The sequence below is a fragment of the Dipodomys ordii genome, unplaced genomic scaffold (genome assembly GCF_000151885.1).
Source record: "Dipodomys ordii isolate 6190 unplaced genomic scaffold, Dord_2.0 Scaffold31, whole genome shotgun sequence".
Lineage (NCBI taxonomy): Eukaryota > Metazoa > Chordata > Mammalia > Rodentia > Heteromyidae > Dipodomys > Dipodomys ordii.
The window spans coordinates 5,502,723-5,527,515 of record NW_012267247.1 but is presented as its reverse complement, the minus strand read 5'-3'; the positions used below and the strand labels follow the sequence as shown (position 1 = coordinate 5,527,515).

Sequence of the window (24,793 nt, the reverse complement as noted above, 5' to 3'; positions counted from 1 at the left end):
CGGTGCTATTCCCTACTATAAAGCTGATAGCGCTAGTTGGTTTTCATAAAGACTACCACAGAAACATAAGGTCTAATTCTCAAGCCATGTGTTCCCAAGGCAATTAAATTTTGTGTGGACCTTTCCCAGTCATACTGACTTTTAGTTTTTTAAGACCAAAAGCATTGTATAGGAGGGAAACTCTTGGTGCTAAAACTCAGCTGTAGGTAATTAGACCTCAGCCTAGCATTTCCAGATGCACCTCAGCCAAGGGCCAGGAGACTTCAGCATTTTCAGCTATTTAATAGCTTTGTGCTTTTTTTTTTTCTTCCAGTCATAGGGCTGAACTCAGGGCCTGGGTGCTGTCCCTCAGCTCTTCAGCTCAAGGCCAGTGCTCTACCACTTGAGCCACAGTACCCAGGTTTCTGATGGTTATTTGGAGAGTGTCATGGACTTTCTTGCCTGGGCTGACTTTGAAACGCGATCCTCAGCTCTCAAACTCCTGAATAGCTAGGATTACAGGTGTAAGCCACCAGTGCCCAGCTGCTTTGTGCTTTCTTGTTTCAGTCATGTTCCCAAAGGTAGAATGTGAGGGGTCATTTCTGGCTCAGTGGCGTTATGGACACATAGGCAAGTATCGGTGATCAAGTGTCTGGGAGTCAGTACTAGTATGTGGAGATCCAGCTCCCTGACTCATAGCAGGCCTCAGCTGGGTAGATCATTGCAGGTGATCTGTGCTCAACGTTCTGTACCAATTCTATCAGGATCACTCAGGAGCCTAAAAATTAGCTCATATTGCATTTGTTCCTGGATGATCTGCAGTAGAACCTGGAACCTGGGATGAGTTTCTAGGCTCACCAGTGGTTGTAACATGTGGCTAGGTTTAGGAAGTCAAGGTTCAAGGGGAAGTAGCCCAGGCTTTTCCAAGTGGCCAGAAAGGGTGATGATGCCAGTGCTTGTGCTGTTTTCTTCCAGTCCAGCTCTTTCCATTTGCTTGCAGTCCCTGTGAAACCTTGATTTCCCTGTGGAGCTCTATCTACTGTGACTTCTGAGCAAAGCACTAAGACCAGGGACAGAGTGTCGTCACATAGCACAGGGTGGCCATGTGATGCTTGCATGTCAGGTGGCTCTGTGGTTCTCTGTGTAATTCCTCATGCCCAGGATCAGTTGGGGTGACCTGTAGAACAACATGGGCAGGGAGTGAAATTGTTTTTCATCTACCTCAGGGGCATTCCTCCTCCCCTATACCATCATGGCGATTTTCGGGGGGATCCCACTGTTTTACATGGAGCTTGCACTGGGCCAGTACCACCGAAATGGATGCATTTCTATATGGAGGAAAATCTGCCCAATTTTCAAAGGTAACTGAAGGGTTTGGGTGGGTGAGGAGGGGATGCTCATCTATGGTGGGAGCTGGGATCTCTTTGGTATCTCCGGGCAATAACTTGAGTCTTTTTTTTTTTTTTTTTGTCGGTCGTGGGGCTTGAACTCTGGGCCTGGGCGCTGTCCCTCAGCTCTTCAGCTCAAGGCGAGTGCTCTACCACTTGAGCTACCGTGCCACTTCCGGTTTTCTCATGGTTTATTGGAGATAGGAGTCTCTCAGTCTTTCCTGCCCAGGCTGGCTTTGAACCTCAATCTTCAGATCTCAGCTTCCTGAGTAGCTAGGATTACAGGCATGAGCCACCAGCTCCCAGTTTTGAGTCTTTTTTTCTTCTTCTTTCTTTTGGGCCAGTACTGGGGCCAGTACTAGACCTTATGCTCTCCCTTAGCTTTTTTGCTTAAGGCTGGTGCTCTGTCACTTGAGCCACACCTCCACCTCCTGGTTAATTGGAGATAAATCTTTCTCAGATTTGTCTGCCCAGGCTGGCTTCAAACCAGGATCCTCAGATCTCAGCCTCCTGAATAGCTCAGATTACAGGTGTGAGCCACTGACACCTGGATAACTTGAGTTTTTGACTACTCACATGGTATGAAATTGTTAAGACATAGAGTAAGTGAACAAATAGCAATTTAAAAGTGTAAAGCATCAAAACACTCATGCAACTTAAATATTTATAAATATACATATGAGTAACCTGCATTGGCACTCTCCATGTCCCTATTAAGGCCCTTGGGGAATTAAATGCATAGCAATAACCATCTTTTTTTTTATGTACTGATGTTTGAGCTCAGAGGCCTATGCTTTCTACACAGACACTCTACTACTTGAGTCACTCTACCAGCCCCTTTTTGTGTGTGCCATGCTGGGACTGGATCTCAGGACGTAGGTGGTATCTTTGAGCCTTTTTTCTTTTTCTTTTTTAATTTTTTTGGTCATGGGGCTTGAACTCTGGTCTTGGGCACTGTCCCTCAGCTCTTCAGCTCAAGGTGAGCACTCTACCGCATGAGCCACAGCACCACTTCTGGTTTTCTGGTGGTTAATTGGAGATAAGAGTCTCACAGATTTTCCTGCCTGGGCTGGCTTTGAACTGTGATCCTCAGATCTCAGCCTCCTGAGTAGCCAGGATTATAGGTATGAGCCAACAGTGCCCAGCTATCTTTGGCCTTTTTGCTCAAGATTAGTAATCTACTGCTTGAGCCACATCTCCACTTCTGGCTTCTTGCTAGTTAATCAGAGATAAGAATCTCATGGATGGAAGTGACGGTATAGCTCAAGTGGTAGAGTGCTAGCCTTGAGCTGAAGAGCTGAGGGACAGTGCTCAGGCCTGGAGTTAAAGCCCCACGACCGACCAAAAAAAAAAAAAAGAATCTCATGGAGTTTCCTGTTCAGTCTTGCTTCAAACCTCTACCACAGTACTCAGCCTCCTGAGTAGAATTACAAACATGATCCACTGGCGCTCAGCTCAGTGATGGTTATTTATTTATTTATTGTCTGTCATGGGGCTTGAACTCTGGGCCTGGGCGCTGTCCCTCAGCTCTTCAGCTCAAGGCTAGTGCTCTACCTCTTGAGCCACAGCGCCACTTCCAGTTTTCTGGTAGTTTACTGTAGATAAGAGTTCCATGCACTTTCCTGCCCAGGCTAGCTTTGAACTGTGATCCTCAGATCTTAGCCTCTTGAGTAGCTGAGATTACAGGCTTGAGCCACTGGCGCCAGGCAGTGATAGTTATCTTTGAGATAAGGTCGTGCTTTATGCCTGAATCAATCCATAGCAGGATCTTCTATCCGAGCTTCCCTGTGTTGCTGTGATGACAGGCACACACCACCTCACCCAGAGTCTTGAGGACATTCTTCCCCCAATTGCTGACTTGGACTGGCCTTGAACTGCAAAACATCCTCACATCTCTGCCTGCTAAGGATTTTTGGCTTGAGCAACTATACCCAGCAACAGTAACCAGTTTTGCCCCTTACCTGGGCTATGAATTTTCTGGTGGCCTTTCACTATTGGGCTGCCCTTTGAACTTGGCCCCTCTCACTCCCTGCCTAGGAATTGGCTATGCCATCTGCATCATTGCCTTCTACATTGCCTCCTACTACAATACCATCATGGCCTGGGCACTCTACTACCTCATCTCCTCCTTCACGGACCAGCTACCCTGGACCAGCTGCAAGAACTCCTGGAACACTGGCAACTGCACCAACTACTTCTCGGAGGACAACATCACCTGGACACTCCATTCCACATCCCCCGCCGAAGAATTTTACACGTAAGTGCACGTGAGGAAAGGGGGTGGTCTGTTAAGGGACAGCCGTACCATCTTAGGAAGGAGGCAGGGGCTAAGGTCTTCACAGCTCTGCTGGTGGGTTTCTGAAATAATGAAGTTGTGGGCTGGGAAGGTGGCTCAGTGGTAGACGCTTGCCATACATGCATGAGGCCCCGGGTTCAATTCCTCAGCACCACATAAGCAGAAAAAACCGGAAGTGGCACTGTGGCTCAAGTGGTAGAGCAGTAGCCTTGAGCTGAAGAGCTGAAGGACAGCACCCAGGACTAGAGTTCAGGTCCCACAATCGACAAAATAATAATAATAATAATAATAATAATGAGGTTGTTAGGGATGGGGGAGCAAATATGAATGAGGAGGTGGCAGAGCTGGCTCCTGCAGGTTCTGGAGTTGGGAAACTACCTTGAATAATCTCTGATCTAGCCCTCCTCTCATGTGTGCCAGGCCAGGCTGCTGCACCCTGTCCTACCAAACCCTTACCTTCACTTTCCAAAATACCTCTCCTCTATCAAGTCTACCCTTCATCCTGCTTCTCCTCCGAGCCAACTGCTTGTACAATAATCCAAAATGTGTATACACACACACGTGTATGTTTACAATAAAGGCCCTTGTGCATACATGTACATAGTATACATGTGTGCATACAGGTTGCCATGCTGCAGATCTGTCCCAGCATCTTGCACATGCTAGGGGGGCACTCTACCACTGAGCTACAACCCCCTGGCCAGTAGTTTCTTTTCTGAAATGCCAACTGTTTTAGATGGACACAAATGCTTTTCAAAAGTATGGCTTTTGATAGTTTTATATTATCATCCCTTTGACTAAGTGGATCAATATTCCTCCCTAGGGGCCAATAGATTGATTGGCTGTTTTATTTTTTGTTTGGTCAGTCGTGGGGCTTGAACTTGGCCTAGATACTGTGCCTGAGTTTTTTGTTGTTGTTGTTGTTTTTTGTTTTTTTCTTTTTGGGTCTGGTCGTCAGGCCTGAACTCTGGGCCTGGGCGCTGTTCCTCAGCAATTCAGCTCAAGGCTAGCACTCTATCACTTGAGCCACAGCACCACTTCCGGCTTTTTTTTCCTGCTTATGTGGTGCTGAGGAATTGAACCCAGGGCCTCATGTATACAAGGCAAGCACTCTACCACTGAGCCACCTTCCCAGCCCCAATGCCTGAGTTTTTTTGCTCAAAGCTAGTGCTCTAGCACTTTGAGTCACAGCTCCACTTCTGATTTTCTCTTGGTTAATTGGAAATAAGAGACTCACAGACTTTCCTGACTGGACTAGCTTCAAATCATGATCCTCAGATCTCAACCTCCTAAGTAGGTAGTATTATAGGCACGAGCCACCAGCACCCAGCTTACCAGTAGTATTTTTTTTTTTTTTTGGTCAGTTGTGGGGCTTGAACTCTGGGCCTGGGCACTGTCCCTAAACTCTTAAGCTCTTCAGCTAAAGGTACACGCTTTACCACTTGAGCTAAGTGCCATTTGTGGTTTTCTGGTGGTTAATTGGAGTCTCAGACTTTCCTGCCTGGGCTGGCTTTGAACTATGATACTCAGATCTCAGCATCCTGAGTAGCTAGGATTGCAGGCGTGAGCCACAGGTGCCTGGCACCAGTAGTATTTTTTTTTTTTTTGGTCGGTTCTGGGGCCTGAACTCTGACCCTCAGCTCTTCAGTTCAAGGCTAGCACTCTACCACTTGAGCCACAGTACCACTTCTGGCTTTTTCTGTTTATGTGGTACTGAGGAATCAAACCCAGAGCCTCATGCATACAAGGCAAGCAATCTACCACTGAACCACCTTCCCAGCCCCACTAGTAATTTTTTTAATGCAGGAATTTTAGGCAATGGTAGCCTAAAGACAGAGCTACTTTGATGTGAGGGAAGAGGCCCAAATAAGTCATCATATATGCCAGGTGCTGATGGTTCACATCTGTAATTGTAGCTACTCAGAGGCTAAGCTCTGACAACCATGGTTTGAAAGCCTGAGCTGAAAAGGCCAAGAGACTCTTATCTCCAATTAACCAGCAAAAAGCCGGAAGTGGAGCTGTGGCTCAAGTGGTAGAGTGTCAGCCTTGATTGAAAAAGCTCAAGGAGTACATGAGGCCCTGAGTTCAAGCCCCAGTACTCCTCCTCACCTCCTCCCCCCGCCCCCCACAATGTCCTCATGTACGGGAAAGGCAGTCATGTTGGTCATCACATTCAGGTGCTAGGTGACCCAGGTGGAAGCAGGAAGTCAGCCTGTGGGCTGGGTGCGCTTCTGAGGTTGTTGGCTGAATGCACTGCTTTCCCCTTCAGGGTCAGTGGGGCCCACTGTCGCCCTTGTTGAGGATTAGTGACTGCTTGGTTGTTGCAGCAGTGTCCCCTTCTTTCTTGGCAAACTTGCTGGAGGTGTCACATATCAGATGTGCTCAGGTCCCTGTCCAGATTCTCTCATAGGCTTTCCTTTGTCACTCTAGACGCCATGTCCTGCAGATCCACCGCTCTAAGGGACTCCAGGACCTAGGGGGCATCAGCTGGCAGCTGGCCCTCTGCATCATGCTCATCTTCACTATTATCTACTTCAGCATCTGGAAAGGTGTCAAAACATCTGGCAAGGTGAGGACTCTGGCTGCTGATCCAAGCCTGTCCAAGGGCCCCATGGGAGAGCTCTAACTCAGAACCCAGTATCTATACAGATACTAGTTAGGGGATTGTTTTCATCAACACTAAACATACTCTTCCTCTACATCTGTTTGAAGAGCTCAGAAATGGGCCAATCCCATTTACTTGTATGGGCATGTAAGTAAGGGGTGTGACACAGCAACTTTACATTTAAAAACTTATGCAACTTTTGTTGTTGTTAAAAATCCCTTTAACCTACTGGTAGAGTCACAGTTACTAGCAGTGGCAGTAATTTTCTGAGAAACCATTGTGGGCCATGCCCATGCTTGATCTATATTGGCTAACGTACTTCCTGCTACTTAACTGTCCCTGCCTTATACATGTAAGCCAGACTGTCTTGGCTTAGAGGAAGGTAGTACTGGTTAAATCAGATTCCTATCCATGTGATTCTGAAGCCAGTTAACTTTCTGCCACATATTTCCTCCTAAAATGACTGGGGGAAGAAAAATAAAGTGTATTTCTTTCCCAGAGGTCTTCAGGAGTAGAAGCCTCTACATATACCCATTTCCCTTCCTTGCTGTCCCTGGAATAGTGTGGTGATAACCTGTGTTTCCCTTCTACTTCCTTACAGGTGGTGTGGGTGACAGCCACCTTCCCTTACATCATTCTTTCTGTCCTTCTGGTGAGGGGTGCCACCCTTCCTGGAGCCTGGAGGGGTGTTGTCTTCTACTTGAAACCCAATTGGCAGAAACTCCTAGAGACAGGGGTAAGATACTGAAGGAAACTGCATGCACCCGGCATTTACTAGATGAGCTAGCTCTTTCTCCTTCAAAGAGGACAGTAGGAACAACTGAAATTCACTGTGAAGTCTGTAATGATACTTTAACTACAAATATAAGTATGAAAAGTATAGTTGAGCAGAGTGCAAGTGCCTTATGCTTGTAATGCCAGTAAGTCAACAGGCTGAGACCTGGAGGATCATGGTTTGAAGCCAGGACTGGCCAGAAAAGTCAAGATTCCATCTCCAGTTAACTAGCAAAATGCCAGACTAAAGGCATGGCTCAAGTTGGGAAGCTCTAGCTGTGAGCAAACAAACCGATTAATCATGATAGACCCTGAATTCAAACACACACACACACACACACACACACGGTTGGGAATGTGGCATAGTGGTAGAATGCTTGCTTAGCATTCATAAAGCCTTGGGTTCAATTCCTCAGTTTTACATAAACAGAAAAAGCCAGAAATGGTGCTCAAGTGGTAGAGTGCTAGCCTTGAGCAAAAGCAGCTCAGGGACAGTGCCCATGCTCTGAGTTCAAGATCCACAACCAACAACAAAAATACACTGGAGGCTACTGGATGGACTTATGTCTAAAAGATAGAGAAATTACATATATTTCACTGGCTATGTTGTCTATCTCTAGACTGAGTCTTGAAAAGATGGGGTTTGTCCTATATTTTGTCACATGGAAGCATGAGAGGTACTGGCCTGCTGGTGCCCAGTGCTGGTCTGGCTCTTGCCCCTTGCCCTCATGTCCTTTGCTCTGCTGTGTTCCAGGTATGGGTGGATGCTGCTGCTCAGATCTTCTTCTCTCTTGGGCCAGGCTTTGGGGTCCTCCTAGCTTTTGCCAGTTACAACAAGTTCAACAACAACTGTTATCAGTGAGTATCTGAGGCCCCCAACTGAAGTTTGGAAGTGGAGCAAGCAAAAGCCAGCTAGTTTGGAAGAAAGTGATTAAACTGACAGCCTTAAACCTGGCTGGGTTCTGGCCAACCAGGTTCACCCCCGGGGGTGCTACCAGCCCCTGGCTATTCACCCATGCCCATAGAGCTCACTCAAGCCATAACACAGGCCACTAATAGGTTAACAGAGGTCCCAGGCCACTTCTGTTTTGTAAGGGTCCCAGTCTGTAAAACTAGTAATTAAGGAATTCTGGGTCCTAGTGGGAGGTGGCAGGTAACAGTGGGGGAAGGAGGGTGAATATACTCATAACAGCCTTATGTAGTAGACACCTAGGTAAATAAACTCAATGAGACTGATTTGGAAAGAGCAAGAGGAAAGAAGAGAGAATGACAGTGAGAATGACTGGTCAAGATATATTTTATGCATAAATGGACATATTAAATGGCATACTCTCATACACTCATTGATGCTAATTAAAAATTCTTTTTTTTTCTTTTTTGGTTGGTCCTAGGCACTGTCCCTGAGCTCTTCAGCTTAAGGCTAACGCTCTACCACTTGAGCCACAGTGCCACTTCTAGCCTTTTGTGTTTATGTGATACTGAGGAATCAAACCCAGGGCCTCATGAATGTGAGGCAAGCAATCTACCACTGAGCCACCTTCCAGCCCCCCTAATTAAAAATTCTACAGTAGGTTTATAAATATTACAACATAGAACTAAATATTTAAGCTTAACGAGTTAATATGTTTACAAAATTATGTGTTGACTTGTTTATACAAAAGTGTGATTGAGCTGGGTGCCAGTGGCTCATGCCTGTAATCCTAGCTACTCAGGAGGCTGAGATCTGAGGATTATGGTTCAAAGCCAGCCCAGGCAAGAAAGTCCATGAGACTCTTATCTCCAATAAACCACTAGAAAACCGGAAGTGGCGCTGTGGCTCAAGCAGTAGAGTGCTAGCCTTGAGCTGAAGAGCACAGGGACAGCGCCCAAGCCCAGAGTTCAAGCACCACAACCAACAACAACAACAAAAAAAGTATGATTGAATTATTTCAGCTAACATGTCATAATTAGAAAAATCATGCTTCTGATTGGTGCTAGTCCTAAGGCTTGAAATCTGGGCCTGAGCTCTGTCACTGAGCTTTTTTTTTTGTCGGTCATGGGGCTTGAACTCTAGGCCTGGGCACTGTCCCTCAGCTCTTCAGCTCAAGGCGAGCACTCTACCTCTTGAGCCACAGCGCCACTTCTGGTTTTCTAGTGGTTTATTGGAGATCAGAGTCTCACAGACTTTTCTGCCCAGGCTGGCTTTGAACCGTGATCCTCAGATCTCAGCCTCCTGAGTAGCTAGGATTACAGGCGTGAGCGCCCAGCTTTCACTGAGCTTTTTTGCTCAAGGCTAGCACTCTATCACTTGAGCCATAGCACCATTCCCAGCTTTTTGTGGTTTACTGGAAATAAGAGTAATGCAGACTTTCCTTCCCTAGGCTGGCTTCAAACTGTAATCCTCAGATCTCAGCCTCCTGAGTAGCTAGGGTGACAGGTGTGAGCCACCGCTACACTTAAGATTATTATTATTGGTAGTTGTGGTGGTGGTGGTCATAGGGCTTGAACTCAGGGCCTGGGTGCTATCTCTGAGCTTTTTCAACTCAAGGCTAGTGCTCTACCACAGCTTTGAGCCACATTGCCACTTCTGTTGTTAATTGGACATGAATCTCACAGACTTTTCTGTTCAGGCTTACTTTGAACCCCAATCCTCAGATCTCAGCCTCTTGAGTAGCTAGGATTACAGGTGTGAGCCACCAGCACCTGGTTCTTAACACATTTTAATGAACGCTGCTCTAATAATGACTTGTTACTCATCACCTTTAGACTTTAGTGTCCTATCATAGATGGTGATGTCCAATACTCACTTTGTGCTATTCATTTGTGCTATTTTTTTGCAGTTCTGATTGGACTCAGAGCCTTGTACTTGCTAGATGGGTGCTCTACCACTTGAGACCCATCTCCAGCCTGAGAATTATTTTTAAAAAATGGAGGCAGGGCAGGCACCACTGGCTCCTGCCTATAATCCTAGCTATTTAAGAGGCTATCTGAGGATCAAGATTCAAATCCAGACTGAAAAGCTGGAAGTGGACTGTGGCTCAAGTGCTAGAGTTTCAGCTTTGAGTGAGAAAGCCCTGAAACCAAGCCTCACCACACACACACGCACACACACACACACACACACGCACGCACGCACGCACACACACACACACATGTGTCAGAGTATCTGCATGGGCATCCTGTAACTTGATCAGTAGATGTCCAAATCCAAAACCGAAGACTTCACAAATGTGATGCCAAGGCCTGGTCCTGGCCCCCACTCCAGCCTGCACACTACTCCGGAGCAGTGCCTCACCTGTCTGCCATAGAACAATCTGTTCTATGTTGTTTCATGCCTCCTAAAACCCTTGTACCTGATACTCTCCTCACACAATGGATGGTGGTCATAGCATTTGTGCTTCAAGCCTTGGGGAATTTTTTTTTTTTGAGAAAGAAGAGTATCAGAGCAGACTAGAGGTTCCTTTGAGCCATGGAAGTCTGTCTTCAACAGGGCAGGCAGACAGGTACTTAGAATCTCCATCCCAAAACTGTTTCAGACTTCTTGGGTTTTCTGCTTTAGAGATGCCCTGGTGACCAGTATGGTAAACTGCATGACCAGTTTCGTTTCGGGATTTGTCATCTTCACGGTGCTCGGATATATGGCTGAGATGAGGAATGAAGATGTATCTGAGGTGGCCAAAGATGCAGGTAAGGCTCAGGCTCTGTTTACTGAGTGGCTATGTTTGGTGTCTCTAGAAATATCTAGCTTCTGAATCATTTCTAATTGACCCTTTAAATTTTCATATTTGGGAGAAACTTGATGGTTTAGAGATCTCAACCGTCTCCATGTATTGAATAGGGTAGTTCCCTTGAGCCTAGTGCTGGGGCCTTCAACGCATGATGGACTTGAAAATATGACTTTGATGATAGCTTTAAAACCAGTGAGAATGTAACTAGGTGCAGGTGGCTCACGCCTATAATCCTAGCTACTCAGGAGGCTGAGATCTGAGCATCATAGTTTGAAGCCAGCCCTGGCAGAAAAGTTTGTGAGACTCTTATCTCCATTTAACCACTAAAGAGCCAGAAATAGCGTTGTGGCTAAGTGATAGAGCGCTAGGCTTGAGCACAAAACCTCAGGAATAGAGCCCAGGCCCCAAATTCCAGCCCCAGAACCAGCACAACAAACAAAAACAGAGAGTGGGTGCTGTGATAATCTTGTGATGGTCCAGTCTTTTAGACAAGTAATCACTAATCCTGAATACTGCCCATTGCTGATGTGGCCTCTTATTTATTGTAGGTCTTCATATATAAATAAAAAGCATGATACACATTGAAAAGATCTAGTGACATTCCAGCACTTTCTCATAAATATACTTGTGGATTTAGCTTGATTTCTAAAAAATCGGGTCCTGATCCTAGATTTGAAATCAGGGCCTACATGCTGTCCCTGAGATTTTGTGCTCAAGACTAGTGCTCTACCATTTGAGCTACAACTCCCTTCTGGCTTTTTGGTGATTAATTGTCTGTAAGAGTCTCATAGACTTTCCTTCCCAGGCTACTCAGCCCCCTGAGTAGCTAGGATTACAGGCATGTGGCGCAGATGCCTGGTTTGGCCTGTTTTGATCAACACCATACTCCAAGGCATCACTACCTAGCCCATGAAAACTTGTCATTCACAAAGGAACTTGAAAATAAAGGACATTTGTTCCCTTTCCTACTGTTTTAGAGCAGGGACAACATTAGCAGTGACTTAAAAGCTATGGGACAGGGCTGGGAAGGTGGCTCATTGGTAGAGTGCTTGCCTTGCATGCATGAGGCCCTGGGTTCGATTCTTCAGCACCACATAAGCAGAAAAAGCTGGAAGTGGCACCATGGCTCAAATGGTAGAGTGCTAGCCTTAGAGTTGAATAGCTGACCGATAGCACCCAGGCCCAGGGTTCAGGCCCCACGACTGACTGGAAAAAAAAAAAAAGCTGTAGGACATTACAATCCTGGCCCTGAAACTAAGTTACCAAATTGTCACATAGTAGAAACTTTGTACTGCTTTGCTAGTCTCAGGATTTTGTTCCCATCCTCATGTTAACCAAGGGCACACCATTTTCTTTCTTTCTTTCTTTTTTTGTCGGTCATGGGGCTTGAACTCTGGGCCTGAGTGCTGTCCCTCAGCTCTTCAGCTCAAGGCTAGTGCTCTACCACTTGAGCTATAGCGCCACTTCTGGCTTTCTGGTGGTTTATTGGAGATAAGAGTTTCACGGGCTTTTCCTGCCCAGGCTGGCTTTGAACCATGATCCTCAGATCTCAGCCTCCTGAGTAGCTAGGATTACAGGTGTGAGCCATCGGCACCTGGCTAGGGGCACACCATTTTCATTCTTCCCTTCCAGGATGATGAGGTGAGGAAGTGCTTAGTAGCCATCAAATTTCAATTCATGGTGAAGGTCATGTGAAGAGGACTGCAGTTTTTGGTGTAGTTGTTTTATTCTTTAACATCTTTGTGGGAAAGATCTTAGCAACTGCCTCACCCTCTTCTTTGTCTCAGGTCCCAGCCTCCTCTTCATCACATATGCAGAGGCCATAGCCAACATGCCAGCAGCTACATTCTTTGCCATCATCTTCTTCCTCATGTTAATCACACTGGGCTTGGACAGCACGGTGAGTGAATGGAGGGAAACTGGCTTCTGGAAGGAGGAGGAGGAAAAGAGGAGGAGGAAGATGGATTGATCTCTCCTACTCTGGCCCTCTCGGCAGTATTGGCTGCTCCTTTTTGCTGCTTCCCACACTCTGGTACACTCCTGGGCAATGGCACCTATTTCTCCTAGGACAGCAGTGTCACTATTAGGAAAATGCAGGGAAAATTCCTGGCACAGGTGAAGGGTTCAGTATTGTGAATTCCTCATTGTGTTAACCCTTGACCAGGTGATGGCACTTTTATGCTCTGGCCAGCACTCAGCTCAATGCCTTGTACTTATTTGTGTGGAGAAACCAGGTGTTGACCTTTCTAGCAGAACCAGTCTCCCCAAGAGACCTTATACACTAAAGTTCTGTCCCTGTGCTATGTTTTCTTCCCTAGATATCCTTAGTGCTTTCAGATGTGTTCATGAATAGCAGAACTAGGGATGATCAGCTTGACTGATCACTCAGCAATCTTTCCTTTCCTTCTGTTTACTGTCTGAGGCAGAGACTTGTCCTAAAGCTTCCCCTGTAACTCTTGGCATGTATTCTCAGTTTGCAGGCTTGGAAGGGGTGATCACAGCTGTGCTGGATGAGTTTCCACACATCTGGGCCAAGCGCCGGGAGTGGTTTGTGCTCATTGTGGTCATAACGTGTTTCTTTGGATCTTTGATGACCTTAACTTTTGTAAGTACCAGCACACTTGGCTTTGACTTGGCCTCAAAGGCAAGACCATGCTAAAAAATGTTTTCCTTTTGTCATCACAGAGTGCCCTTGTTTGGGCCTAAAGAAGTGTGTAGGGAGATTGCTGTTGGCATTATGACATTTGTCATGGGCTGGGGGATGTCTCTAAGTGGTAGAGTTGAATCCCCAGCACTGGGGATAAAGAAAGTTCATCACCAAGGAGAAGACAAGTTGTGTCTGATAGCATCCATTTGTAGAATCTGTGTATGGTATCTGGACTCTTAACATTTTAATATAGATCCAATTATATTTCAGGCTTGGCAAAATGCTTGGAGAAAAACTAGGATTTACATTTCCAGTCTATTTCCATTCTTTAGGACTGCTTTCAGAATGTTGCCCTGATGTTTTGATCTGCAGAACATTTGAAGGCTGACATATTTTTTTGTGTGCGTGTGCTGCTCCTGGGACTTGAACTAAGGTCCTGGACGTTGTCCCTGAGATTGTTTTTCTCAAGGCTAGTGCTTTTCTATTTGACCCACAGTGCTACATTGAGCTTTTCCTCAGTAGTTTATTGGAGCTAAGAATCTCATGGACTTTCCTGCCTGGGCTGACTTCAAACCAAGATCCTCAGATCTCAGCCTCCTGAGTAGCTAGGATTACAGGATGATCCATTGGCACCTGGCTGAGGCTGGCATCTTATGTGCGTAATGCTACCTAGTCTCCTCTAGAACTTTCAATGATAAAGAAGTCAGACCTTCTTCAGCCATTTTTTTTGATAGCTGAGGTAAATATGGGAAAGTATGTATCAGATAGTATCCACTGAGCTCCTAAGCTTATGTCCTAACTCAGGCAGATTTTGCAGATACACCTCTTTAAACCATGATCCAATGGCTCTGGAGTGTCAGCAGAGTTGACCAGGGGCTATGTAGAACCCAACAGGAGTTGGGATAGAAAGCAAAACTATGATCAAAGCAGTCAATGTGTCTGGCATCATGGGCTCTCCCAGGTTTAGTGTTTATAGGTGGGGAGCTCTCCACAGTGATGGTGGTCACTAATTTTACAAAGTTGAAAATAGATCCAGAGGCCCTTTGGAGTATGCCTCTTAAAACTTGGGAAGAGGAAACAAGAAAGATGTGCTCTGGGGCTGAGTTGCTCAGTGGCGGAGCACTTGCTTCATGTGTACCAGACCCTGGGTCCCATCCTTAGCACCACTAAAAAAATTAAAAAGTACTCCAAGCAAAGGAGTCTGGTGAGGCGAAACCTAGCCCACTTTCAAAGGCCACTCCAAGAGGCAGGCAGTAGAGAACATAAGACTGGGTCCAAGCTGATAATTTCCTAGCATTACTCTCGGTTCAGAAGCTTTTGCAGCCTCGGTGGCAAGTAGAGGCAGTGCCTCAGAGGGTCCATAACCAAATCTGTGATGTGGTTCCCAGGGAGGGGCCTACGTGGTGAAGCTGCTGGAGGAGTATGCCACAGGGCCTGCGGTACTCACTGTCGCGCTTATAGAAGCAGTCGCTGTGTCCTGGTTCTATGGTAAGTTCTGTCTCCTGCCAGTGGAGATCTTTCTATCCTACCTGCAGCTTTTACAGAGAGAAGGACTAATTTCTCAGACAGAAGGAAAGGGCAGTGGACCTCCTGAACTTCCTGAAGGGCCATGCAAAATGCCAGCTGAGTACTTTCTTCAGAATTGTCTTCTTTTTCTCTGTGCTCCATAGAGTAGGTTGCCTGTGCTCTGGGGGGAAGACACTTCTTTCAGGTCTGAAGATGAATGCTTACCAGTAGGGGCAGCTAATGTAGTTTGTTTAGATTATCTACAGTAGTGTTTTAAGATCCAGATGGGCTCTAAGAATCAGAGACAACACGGAATTAGTGAACAGTGAATGCATCTTGAGGTACAATATCCTATTGTTAAGTATGTCAAGTAAGAGCTCCCTCCAGAGCCCTTGAGACAAAGCTTAGTCACTTATCTTCTAACCAAGAGGCAAAAATGTTCTTAGTGTTATCTGTCAGTAAACTCCCCAATTCATGCCTCTAGTCCTGGAATGAGCTTTGATGAGGATGAAACCACCAGGTGTACAGGAAGTAAGCAGATGTGGGCCCACTGAATGAGGTGCCAAGACCCTGTTGGTATGGCTAGGGGAGGAAGGAGGTCATTAAAACAAAGACCACCAGTTCAGAGATGTATCTCTCCAATGGGTGAGGCCAAGTGGCAGAGCACTAGTCTAGCAAGCTCAAGGGCCTGGGCTCATTCCCCAGTGCTAGGAAAAGAAAAATCAATTAGCTCATTCTAAAAATGAATTTGTTTTCCCATTTTCTAGGATAATAAAACAGCTTTAATGTAGTAGTTATTACACATGAACAAGAGGAAAGGGCTCGTGTGAATTGCACATGGGCCTAGTTTTTTTAAAAAGAAATCCTCACCTGGTCAGCAGTTCAGAGAACAAAGTTCAAAGTACAAAATGCACAGCAGATTTGCCCCTAGAAGCCCCGGGGACTGTCAAGGAAACAACCACAGAGCACTTTCTCTTTTGCAGTTTCGTGTCTGTTGGTGGAAGTTCTCACTTCTGGGACAGTAACTTTTTATAGAAGAACCTTGATCTGGTATATGAACAGACAATATTGTGGTTAAAAATTTCCCTTGAAAGTTTACAGAGTAGGGTCAAAGTTGATATCTGCTGGGCTGGCTCATCATTACTAAATAAAATTCAACTCTTTCCTGTAATAGCAGTAAAATCAAGTCTATGCTGAGATCTTAAGACAGTGTAGGCACAATGGGAGGTGGGGGGAACTTCAAGTCTCTTTCCAAATGTCCACCATGAGCTTTGCTTGCTATAAAAGTACATAGCTGTGTGTCCTTGAACCACTCAGGTGAAGACATTTTAGAGCTATTATACATGTTCAGTTCAGGAATTTCAACTGCCTTCCTCCTAGTCATTCCCAGTGCTGATCCCAGTGATTCTGACTAGCTCTGAGAAGTGGGGGAGAATATCACTTAGTGTCTCTTTGGGATGATTTTAGGCATCACTCAGTTCTGCAGTGACGTGAAAGAAATGCTTGGTTTCAGCCCTGGATGGTTCTGGAGGATCTGTTGGGTAGCCATCAGCCCTCTGTTTCTACTGGTGAGTTATTTCTTATCTCCTTTGTGGTCTAGGGAAATAATTGCCTCCAGACACATTTAAAAAATGTATCATATATAACATATATACAGAACATATATACAGACCTGCCCTAAGAACTGCAGGAACTCTTGGGTGAACAACTACAGAGCACCTCCCTTTCATAAGTATAGATCTCAAAGGTGTTTTATAAACTAAGTACTACTATGTAGTCCAAACCATGTCAAGAAACAGAAAGAGGTCAGCACTTCAGAAACTCCTCTTCTGACATCTAATACCTCAGAACAGTCTTGGCTTCAGTCACATTAGTACATCATCACTTATTGCCTAATAATGATAAATACAATTTATGGAACACTAACTACGAGGGTGGACTTTGCTTTAAATGTACTGCTCTTTTAATCCTTATGATAATTCTGTGAAGTAGTTACAATGCTAATACTCTGATTTTACATTTAAGGAAATTGAGGCTTAGTGACATTAAAGTCACATAGCAAGAAAGAACTAAGATAAAGGAGAGATTATGCTGCTCCCGAGAAGAGTCTTAGCAATTTCATGTTTTATTTTCACATACATGCTTTTATTAGCATCCATTATTATCCATTTGTTATACAAGGGGGTTTCACTGAGACATTTCCATGCATACTGTATGCGTCTTCTTGAAGAGGCCCCTCAAGCATAGGTCCAAATCAAAAGGAGAATCCACCTGTTGCCAAAGGACCTGGACCTGGGTTAGTCCATTTGTCAAGGTGTTTTTAATATTCACTTTATCTTACCTGGTATCCACATGAAGACACCTTTGTCCAAAGATGAATAATGCTTGCTGACTGACAGTGTGCACTAAGGTATCCTGGAAAACCCACATTGTATGCATCAACAGAGAAAACTCTTCAGTTGTTTCATTTATCTGTAATTCTTTTTTGGAGGGGATGCTGATCTTTTAGAACCAGAAAGCTTGTGAGAACATCCCACTTTGTGTCAGGACCTCTTTTTACCATATGGCTACCCCTTCTTCCTTTCAAAAGAGCCATTTGCATTGTATTTTGATTTTGAGACAGCTCTTTATATTTTTCGTATCTTTTTGTACTCACATTTCTTCTCATGTCTGTGACAATTCATGTCTCTCCCTACCCCAGAAACTCCTCCTGACTTCCATTTTCCTAGACTTAAGAGGCTTTTAAAATCAAACCAATATATGCACCAAGCAAGACACATTCCCAGGGCACAAGTGTAAACACTAGGCTCCAGAATTTCCTTAAATCTTGGTCTAGTACTTTAGCAGCTTGCAGATACTCTTAAGTAAAATCAACTATTTTGGGTGGGGTCTGTGTTACCTGTGCTGGTCTTGAACTTGAGCCCAGGCAATCCTTCTGCCCCAGTTTCCCTTGCCTGGCTCTATCTATCTATCTATCTATCTATCTATCTATCTATCTATCTATCTATCTATCTATCTATCTATCTGATCTACAAGTTTCAGCAAGAGCTTTGAACTGAATTGCCTGGCTACCATTGCCAGAAGCCAAAGTCCTGACATAAACAGGTTATTATTTCATATTAAAAGCAGTGCTTCTTGATAATCTACTTAAACTCTTTCATTTGTTTTTCAAAGGAAGAAGGGAGCTGGATTAATTCCTTGAGGGTAGAAGCATGTTTGTTTACTTTTGCAGTCCTCACACTGAGAGAATGGTGTCCAGGGCACAGAGTGGGATGAGACAAGTAAGGCACTCACCCGGGGCAAAAAAAAAAAAGCTTAGGGACAGCGCCCAGGCCCTGAGTTCAAACCCCAGGACTGGCACAAAAAAAAGTGTCAAAAAACTGTGTGTATGTGTGGTACTGAGGGTTAAACTCAGAGCCTTGAGTTTGCACAATAGACCCCATAACCACTTGATCCACACCTTTTTTGTGTGTGTTGGCTATCTTCAAAGCAGAGTCTTGCTTTGTGCCAGGCCAGCCTGAGCTGCCATTCTCCTATTGGTGCTTCCCTGTGTGTGCCTGTTATCTCAGTGATAGTATATATAGCCATATAGCCATAGTGTTTTCACTGTTGCTGGAATAACAGGCTTTATGCTCCTGGGCTCAGCCATTAGTGAGATGGAGTCTTAAGAACTTACATGTCTGCACGAGTTTCAAACTATGATCCCCAAATCTCCACTTCTTAAAAAAGTAAAAGATTCTTGATGAACAGTATTTTACCAAATACAGGAACTGACCCTGTACAGGGTCAGTTGTCTCTTGTCTCCCAATAATCTAGCCCTGTCAGATCCATCTCTTATAGATTGTACTAAGGTATTACCTTAGTTTCTGAAATTTTGACTTCTCTTACATATTGTTTCTGAGGTTTCATTTACCTACCTCTCCTACATTCTAGTCCCATGGCTTTGGACATTTTCATTTCTGATAGTGCATTGTCCAAGAGTCCCTTTACCTAGGCAGGACCCATATATGGATTTGGGTATCGGGACATTGCTCATAGTTCCCATGATGTTTGCTTTACTCCCCTCCACATTTATATAACAGATCCCTTGCTCTGGGCTTTTTAAGGCTGCTTTAGGTAAACAATGTGTAACTTACTAAAAATATTCTTTTTCACTGAAGCCAAGTTACAAAAACAGAAAATATTGTGTATGAGCAAGGAGAGGCTGGGCTATGTGAGTGGGATGAAGGGGGTTTCTGAAGTTTGATCCCTCCTTGAGGAAAGTGGATTTTGCACACTTGACATCAAGAGGAACTAAGTTCTGGTGAGGCTGGCTCCTAACCACACCCTATTGTTCTTTGTTCCCACATTACCTTCCTTAGTAGATGAGACTGGGCAGGAGAACGGCTGGCTATTGACCCAACTCCTGTTTCCAAGGCCTCCTTCCAGACTTAGGATAACTCTGCTCAGAATATGAATGTGTGTTGAACCATTTCCCATTTTATTACCTGCAGACAAAGAAAAAAAAGATATAAATAGATGTTTAACCACACAGTTAATTTACATTACTGTCTTTTTTTATGCCCATGAAATAATAAAATTAAATCAATAATGACTTTAGCACAGTGGTAACTAGGCAAAAAACTGATATTTACAATCTCTGGAAACCAAACTGAAACTCATAAATTGGGTGTTGAGAACACATTGTAAAATTTTTCTTCATCAAAAATTTCACATGAAAAGTCTATCAAGCTGCTTTTTTTTTCCTTCCATAATTCCTTTCATGTGGACAGACAGAAGGTCCTTGCTCAGATGCCTCTTTGTAGGCCATCCTTGTTGAAATCCCAGGCTAAGGTGCTGAGTGTAGAAAGCAAAGAGGGGAAGAGACATTCTCAGGAGCTTGAGTCCTCCTGGGATTTGAAGAACCTTATCATCACTCTTGGATATAAAGCACCTTCCATCTGACCAAAGCCAGTCACAATTGAGAAATGCAGAAATATGAAAACAACAGAGATATGAAAACAACAGAATTGGGGCTGGGAAGGTGGCTCAGTGGTAGAGTGCTTGCCTTGCATGCATGAGGCCCTGGGTTCAATTCCTCAGTACCACATAAGCAGAAAAAGCTGGAAATAGCACTGTGGCTCATGGTAGAGTGCTAGCCTTGAGCTAAAGAACTCAGGGACAGCACCCAGGCCCAGAGTTCAGGCCCCACGACTGACAAAAAAAAAAGAATACAAAAGAGTTCATTCCTTTGCTGACCATCCCCCAATGGATACCAGTCTCTCCTTGCCAGAGGTAATGCTAAAGAGGGTGCTGCCATTTCCCTGATTTTAGCTCTAACCTCCTTGCTATAAGCCCTGAGGTATGAGATCAACAGGAAAACCAAGAAAGGCACCTTGGTATAGATGTTGATAATCCTGAATCATCTAGGAGGTATGCCAATAGTATCTCAGCTTTCGCAGATGTTATTTATGGTATGTATCTGCATGGATATAGTGAAGATTTTGTAATGTTTCTTGGAATTTCTTAGTTCATCATTTGCAGTTTTTTGATGAGCCCACCTCAGCTACGACTTTTCCAATATAATTATCCTCACTGGAGTGTCATCCTGGGTTACTGCATAGGAACCTCATCTGTCATCTGTGTCCCCATATACATAACATACCGGCTAATCACCACTCCAGGGACAGTTAAGGAGGTAGGTGCTAGTTAGTCGATATAGTGTAAGAGTGTGTATGGGTATGTGTGTGTGTGTGTTCATGCTGGTAAGTATTTTGGGCACAGACAATTCTTTTATGTCCTATTCAAAAGATTAACATACATGAAACTCACCAGAAGACTCTCAAACTTACACATTTTTGTTCACCTATACAACTAGTGCAGCCATCATTTAAAGCATTTCCCCAGCCATCATTTAAAGCATCTCCCAATTTCAGCGACAAAAGAATGAACTGATCTGTTGGGTTTGCTGAGGCATTCAGTTTGGGCTGTGTTTAGCTTTGCAAACTTAGCAGACAGCCACTTTGCTGACTGCAACATTATTTTGAAAACCATCACAAAATAAAGATGTTACATATAACTTAGTTTTAGTTCAAGACATTGGAATAAATCTTTTGCCAGGATAAAAAGATCATTTCTGTAATGAATGTTTTTTATAAATAATTTAATAATAGGACCTTAAAATTTGTATAAAAATGCATCCTTTCCAAAGAATCTTCCTGTAGATTATCTTATTTGTTATTAAAATACCTTGTGAGGCAAATGGGGACCTGAGGCTGGGAATAATCCTGTTCAAAATGCCCTTATTCAGTGATTTGTCTGAGAAAACACATTACAGAACTTGGGGTCCCAGTGTTCTTTTCACAAGAGTAGTTTCCTTCTAATCTTCATGTCTAGAGTTTGCCATACAGAAATTGGTGCAAAAGGTCAGGGATAGAATAGTAGTCATTTTCCATCCATGCTGCCAGAGTTAGTGGCTCAGCCACTAGATTCACAGCGGTATTATCCTTCACATTAACAGAGTAAAAAAAGGTTCATGTGGCATGTGGCTTGTCTAGTTGTGAAATCTGTAGTGGGGTATTTTTGTAGAAGAGCTCAAAAACAAAGGGCAGAAAGTCAGAAGGTACTCTATAATGCCTGAAAATCCTGGTGATCTAGTCTGTGGGGTATAATAAGCAAAACTCAGACATGAGATAATTACATTAATATTACTCATTTTGTGAAATATGAGAACAATGGTATTCATTTCTTTTTCCAAATAGTTGAAAAGAGTTAATAGTGAAAGAATTAGCTCTCACTAATTTCTAACATGACCTTGTTCTTTACAAAGAGCACTGGGCCTTGGTGTTGCTTGTAATTCACTCTCAAACCCAGAGTTACTAAATTCCTTCTTTCAAGTTGTACTTTATGGCAGCTGAGATGGTCCAGGGTTCAGGGTCTGAGGTGGGACTCTAATTAGGTTAATTATGACACTAATCTTTAGTCAGCTTTTGCAAATTCCTCCAGTTGGTAACAAGGGACTGTTATCCAAAGGTATTTTAAATAACAGAGCTGCAAGATTTTGGCAGTAGAGATAAGAGGGTGGGGCCATGCTCACCATTGGCCACCAGATGGGGAGCAGTGGGTTACCAGAAATGATTTTGCCTGTCAACGAGGACTAAAGGTAGGCCACAGTCAGCCTTGGCGAGTCACTCTCCACTTCTAGGCCTTGGTCTCCTCATATTTAAAAAGTGTTCACTGGACTGCCAGATCTCTTAAAGATTGTTGTAAAAGTGGTAGTCCTATAGAATATCAACAGCTGATCCAGCATGATTTGAACTCTGGGCTTGGGCGCTGTCGCTGTGCTCTTCAGCTCAAGGCAAGCACTCTACTACTTGAGCCACAGTGCCACTTCTGGTTTTCTAGTGGTTAATTGGAGATAAGAGTCTTATGGACTTTCCTGCCCGGGCTGGCTTTGGATCTCGATCCTCAGATCTCAGCCTCCTGAGTAGCAAGGATTACAGGCATGTGCCACTGGTGCCCAGCAGACCCTATTCTTTAAGGAATAAATTCCCAGAAAAAGAAAATAGCCATAAAGACTTGAAGTGTACTATGTAATGTTTTCAATCCAGAATATAAAGTACAGTAGCTCCAGATGCCAGTGGCTCACACCTGTAACAATCAGGAGGCTGAGATCTGAGGATCTCCGTTCAAAGCCAGCTTGGGAAGAAAAGTCCCCGTGAGATCTCCAATAAACTATTAAAAAAAAAAGCTGGAAGTGGCACTGTGGCTCAAGTGGTAGAGTGCTAGCCTTGAGCACAAAGAGGTTCAGGGATGGCACCCAGGCCCTGAGTTCAAACCCCAGTACTAGCAAAAAAAAAGAAAAAGAATTTTAGTAAGGGTTTTTCTTTTCTTTTTAAATTTTTTTTGTGTGTCAGTTATGGGGCTTGAACTCTGGGCCTGGGTGCTGTCCCTCAGCTCTTCAGCTCAAGGCTAGCGCTCTACCACTTGAGCCACAGCTCCATTTCCATTTTTTTCTGCTTATGTGGTGCTGAGGAATCAAACCCAGGGCTTCATGCATGCAAGCACTCTACCACTGAGCCACCTTCCCAGCCCTAGTAAGGGTTTTTCTGGTTTTTTTGGGGGGGGTTGGTCATGGGGCTTGAACTCTGGGCCTGGGCGCTGTCCCTGTGCTCTTCAGCTCAAGGTGAGCGCTCTACCGCTTGAGCCACACTACCACTTCCAGTTTTCTAGTGGTTTATTGGAGATAAGAGTGTCACAGACTTTCCTGCCCGGGTTTTGAATCGTGATCCTCAGATCTCAACCTCCTGAGTAGCTAGGATTACAGGCGTGAGCCACCAGCGCCCAGATAGTAAGGTTTTTTTTAAGCCTCTGCAGAACTGCTATTTTTCCTCCTCCAAATCCATGAGCTGCTTCATACTACTCTGCCAATAAAAATTCTCAACTGCAGGCTGAGACGGTAACTCAGTGGTAGAGTGCTTGCCTCCCATGCATGAGGCCCTGGGTTCGATTCCTCAGTACCACATAAGCAGAAAAAGCCGAAGTGGTGCTGTGGTTCAAGTGGTAGAGCGCTACCCTTGAGCTGAAGAGCTGAGGGACAGCACCCACGCCCAGAGTTCAGGCCCACGACTGACAAAAAAAAAAAAAACTCAACTGCTTCTCTGTGATAGTATTACATCAGTGTGAGACTGCTTCAGAAATGGTGATTTAAATGGTTGCATCTTTCTTCAAATTTCCTGCAGTCTTCATAGGAGGGAGGATTCATTGCATTAGTAATATCCTGGTCATTGTAATGGCACTGGGCCCTGTAGCTGTAGTTTGCATCAGGGCACTAGGAATCAGACCGAGAGATGTGGGGCACAAAATCCAGTATCTACTCTGTTTTCTAAGCCCTGTGTGGCCATGAGGAACCTACTTACTTTATCTAGAAAAAAAATGCTCTTTCTCAAACAGCAAAGACATGCTATAGGGCAGCAGAGGTTCTACTGAAGGCTAATTTCCTTCCATTAGTATCATACGGTATTTTTACTCATCTTATAATTAAATGCCATTGGGAACAAACCCGAAACCCAGCTACTCAGGAGGCAGAGGTAGGAAGATCATGGTCTAGGTTGGTCCAAGCTAAAGTATAAGACCCTATCTAAAATAAAAACTATAAGCAAAAAGACTAGAAGCATGGTTCAAGTGGTACAGCACATTCCTAGCAAGTTTGAGGTCCTAAGTTAAATCCCCAGAACCACAAAAAGTCATTAAAATACTATTTAAGCTTTAACATAATGTGGAAATATTTTTGTAGTTAATATTGGTAACATTGTATTTTCTTCCCAACAGCGCATTATTAAAAGTATTACTCCAGAAACACCAACAGAAATTCCCTGTGGGGACATCCGATTGAATGCTGTGTAACACACACCAGTCCAGCTCTGAAGAGTACAGTCTTCTCCTCCCTAAATGAACAAGTTTCCAGCAAAGCCTGATGATAAAAAGGACCTTCTTCACAGAGACACAGTCCTAGAAGACTATGGTGCCCAGATTTTTGTGGCTTTCAGCCACTTCTTCCATGAAATCTGCCGGACATACTCCTATATTGGACTGTGACCCAGCTGAACTGGCCTGGATATGTGAGGAGGTGGGGAAGGAGGTGATGAAAATACCTACACATCAGTTAAGATTAGTTTAGAATAGTTAGTGAAAGTCTCCTGTATCATTTTTTGGTATGATCATTGTTACCTACCACCCATTTGCTTCACTATCTACAGAAAAATGAAAACAAAACAAAACAGGGATGTTGTCTTGCTAGCCATATATTTTCCGAGTAGCATAGAATACTATAGCTGGAATCTATTAGAACCTTCTAACCCATGTGCTGCTGTGGAATCAGGAAAGATGTAAAAAGCTAAATTGAAAAAATAA

The 24,793-nt window shown here is 44.3% G+C and overlaps 1 protein-coding gene across 2 annotated transcripts in view; it reads left to right on the top strand.

Annotated features, from left to right (window-relative positions):
* Slc6a4 (solute carrier family 6 (neurotransmitter transporter), member 4) overlaps positions 1 to 24,793 on the top strand; it is a 35,619-nt gene extending 10,826 nt beyond the window's left edge. For both annotated transcript variants that reach the window (XM_013016387.1, XM_013016386.1), the window contains 12 exons: positions 1,206 to 1,340; positions 3,405 to 3,624; positions 6,094 to 6,232; positions 6,870 to 7,004; positions 7,797 to 7,900; positions 10,581 to 10,708; positions 12,537 to 12,649; positions 13,223 to 13,354; positions 14,785 to 14,884; positions 16,370 to 16,470; positions 20,412 to 20,579; positions 24,212 to 24,793. In XM_013016387.1, the coding sequence (XP_012871841.1) occupies positions 1,206 to 1,340; positions 3,405 to 3,624; positions 6,094 to 6,232; positions 6,870 to 7,004; positions 7,797 to 7,900; positions 10,581 to 10,708; positions 12,537 to 12,649; positions 13,223 to 13,354; positions 14,785 to 14,884; positions 16,370 to 16,470; positions 20,412 to 20,579; positions 24,212 to 24,286 (1,550 nt within the window). In that variant the 3' untranslated portion in view covers positions 24,287 to 24,793. The remainder of the gene's footprint in view (positions 1 to 1,205; positions 1,341 to 3,404; positions 3,625 to 6,093; positions 6,233 to 6,869; positions 7,005 to 7,796; positions 7,901 to 10,580; positions 10,709 to 12,536; positions 12,650 to 13,222; positions 13,355 to 14,784; positions 14,885 to 16,369; positions 16,471 to 20,411; positions 20,580 to 24,211) is intronic.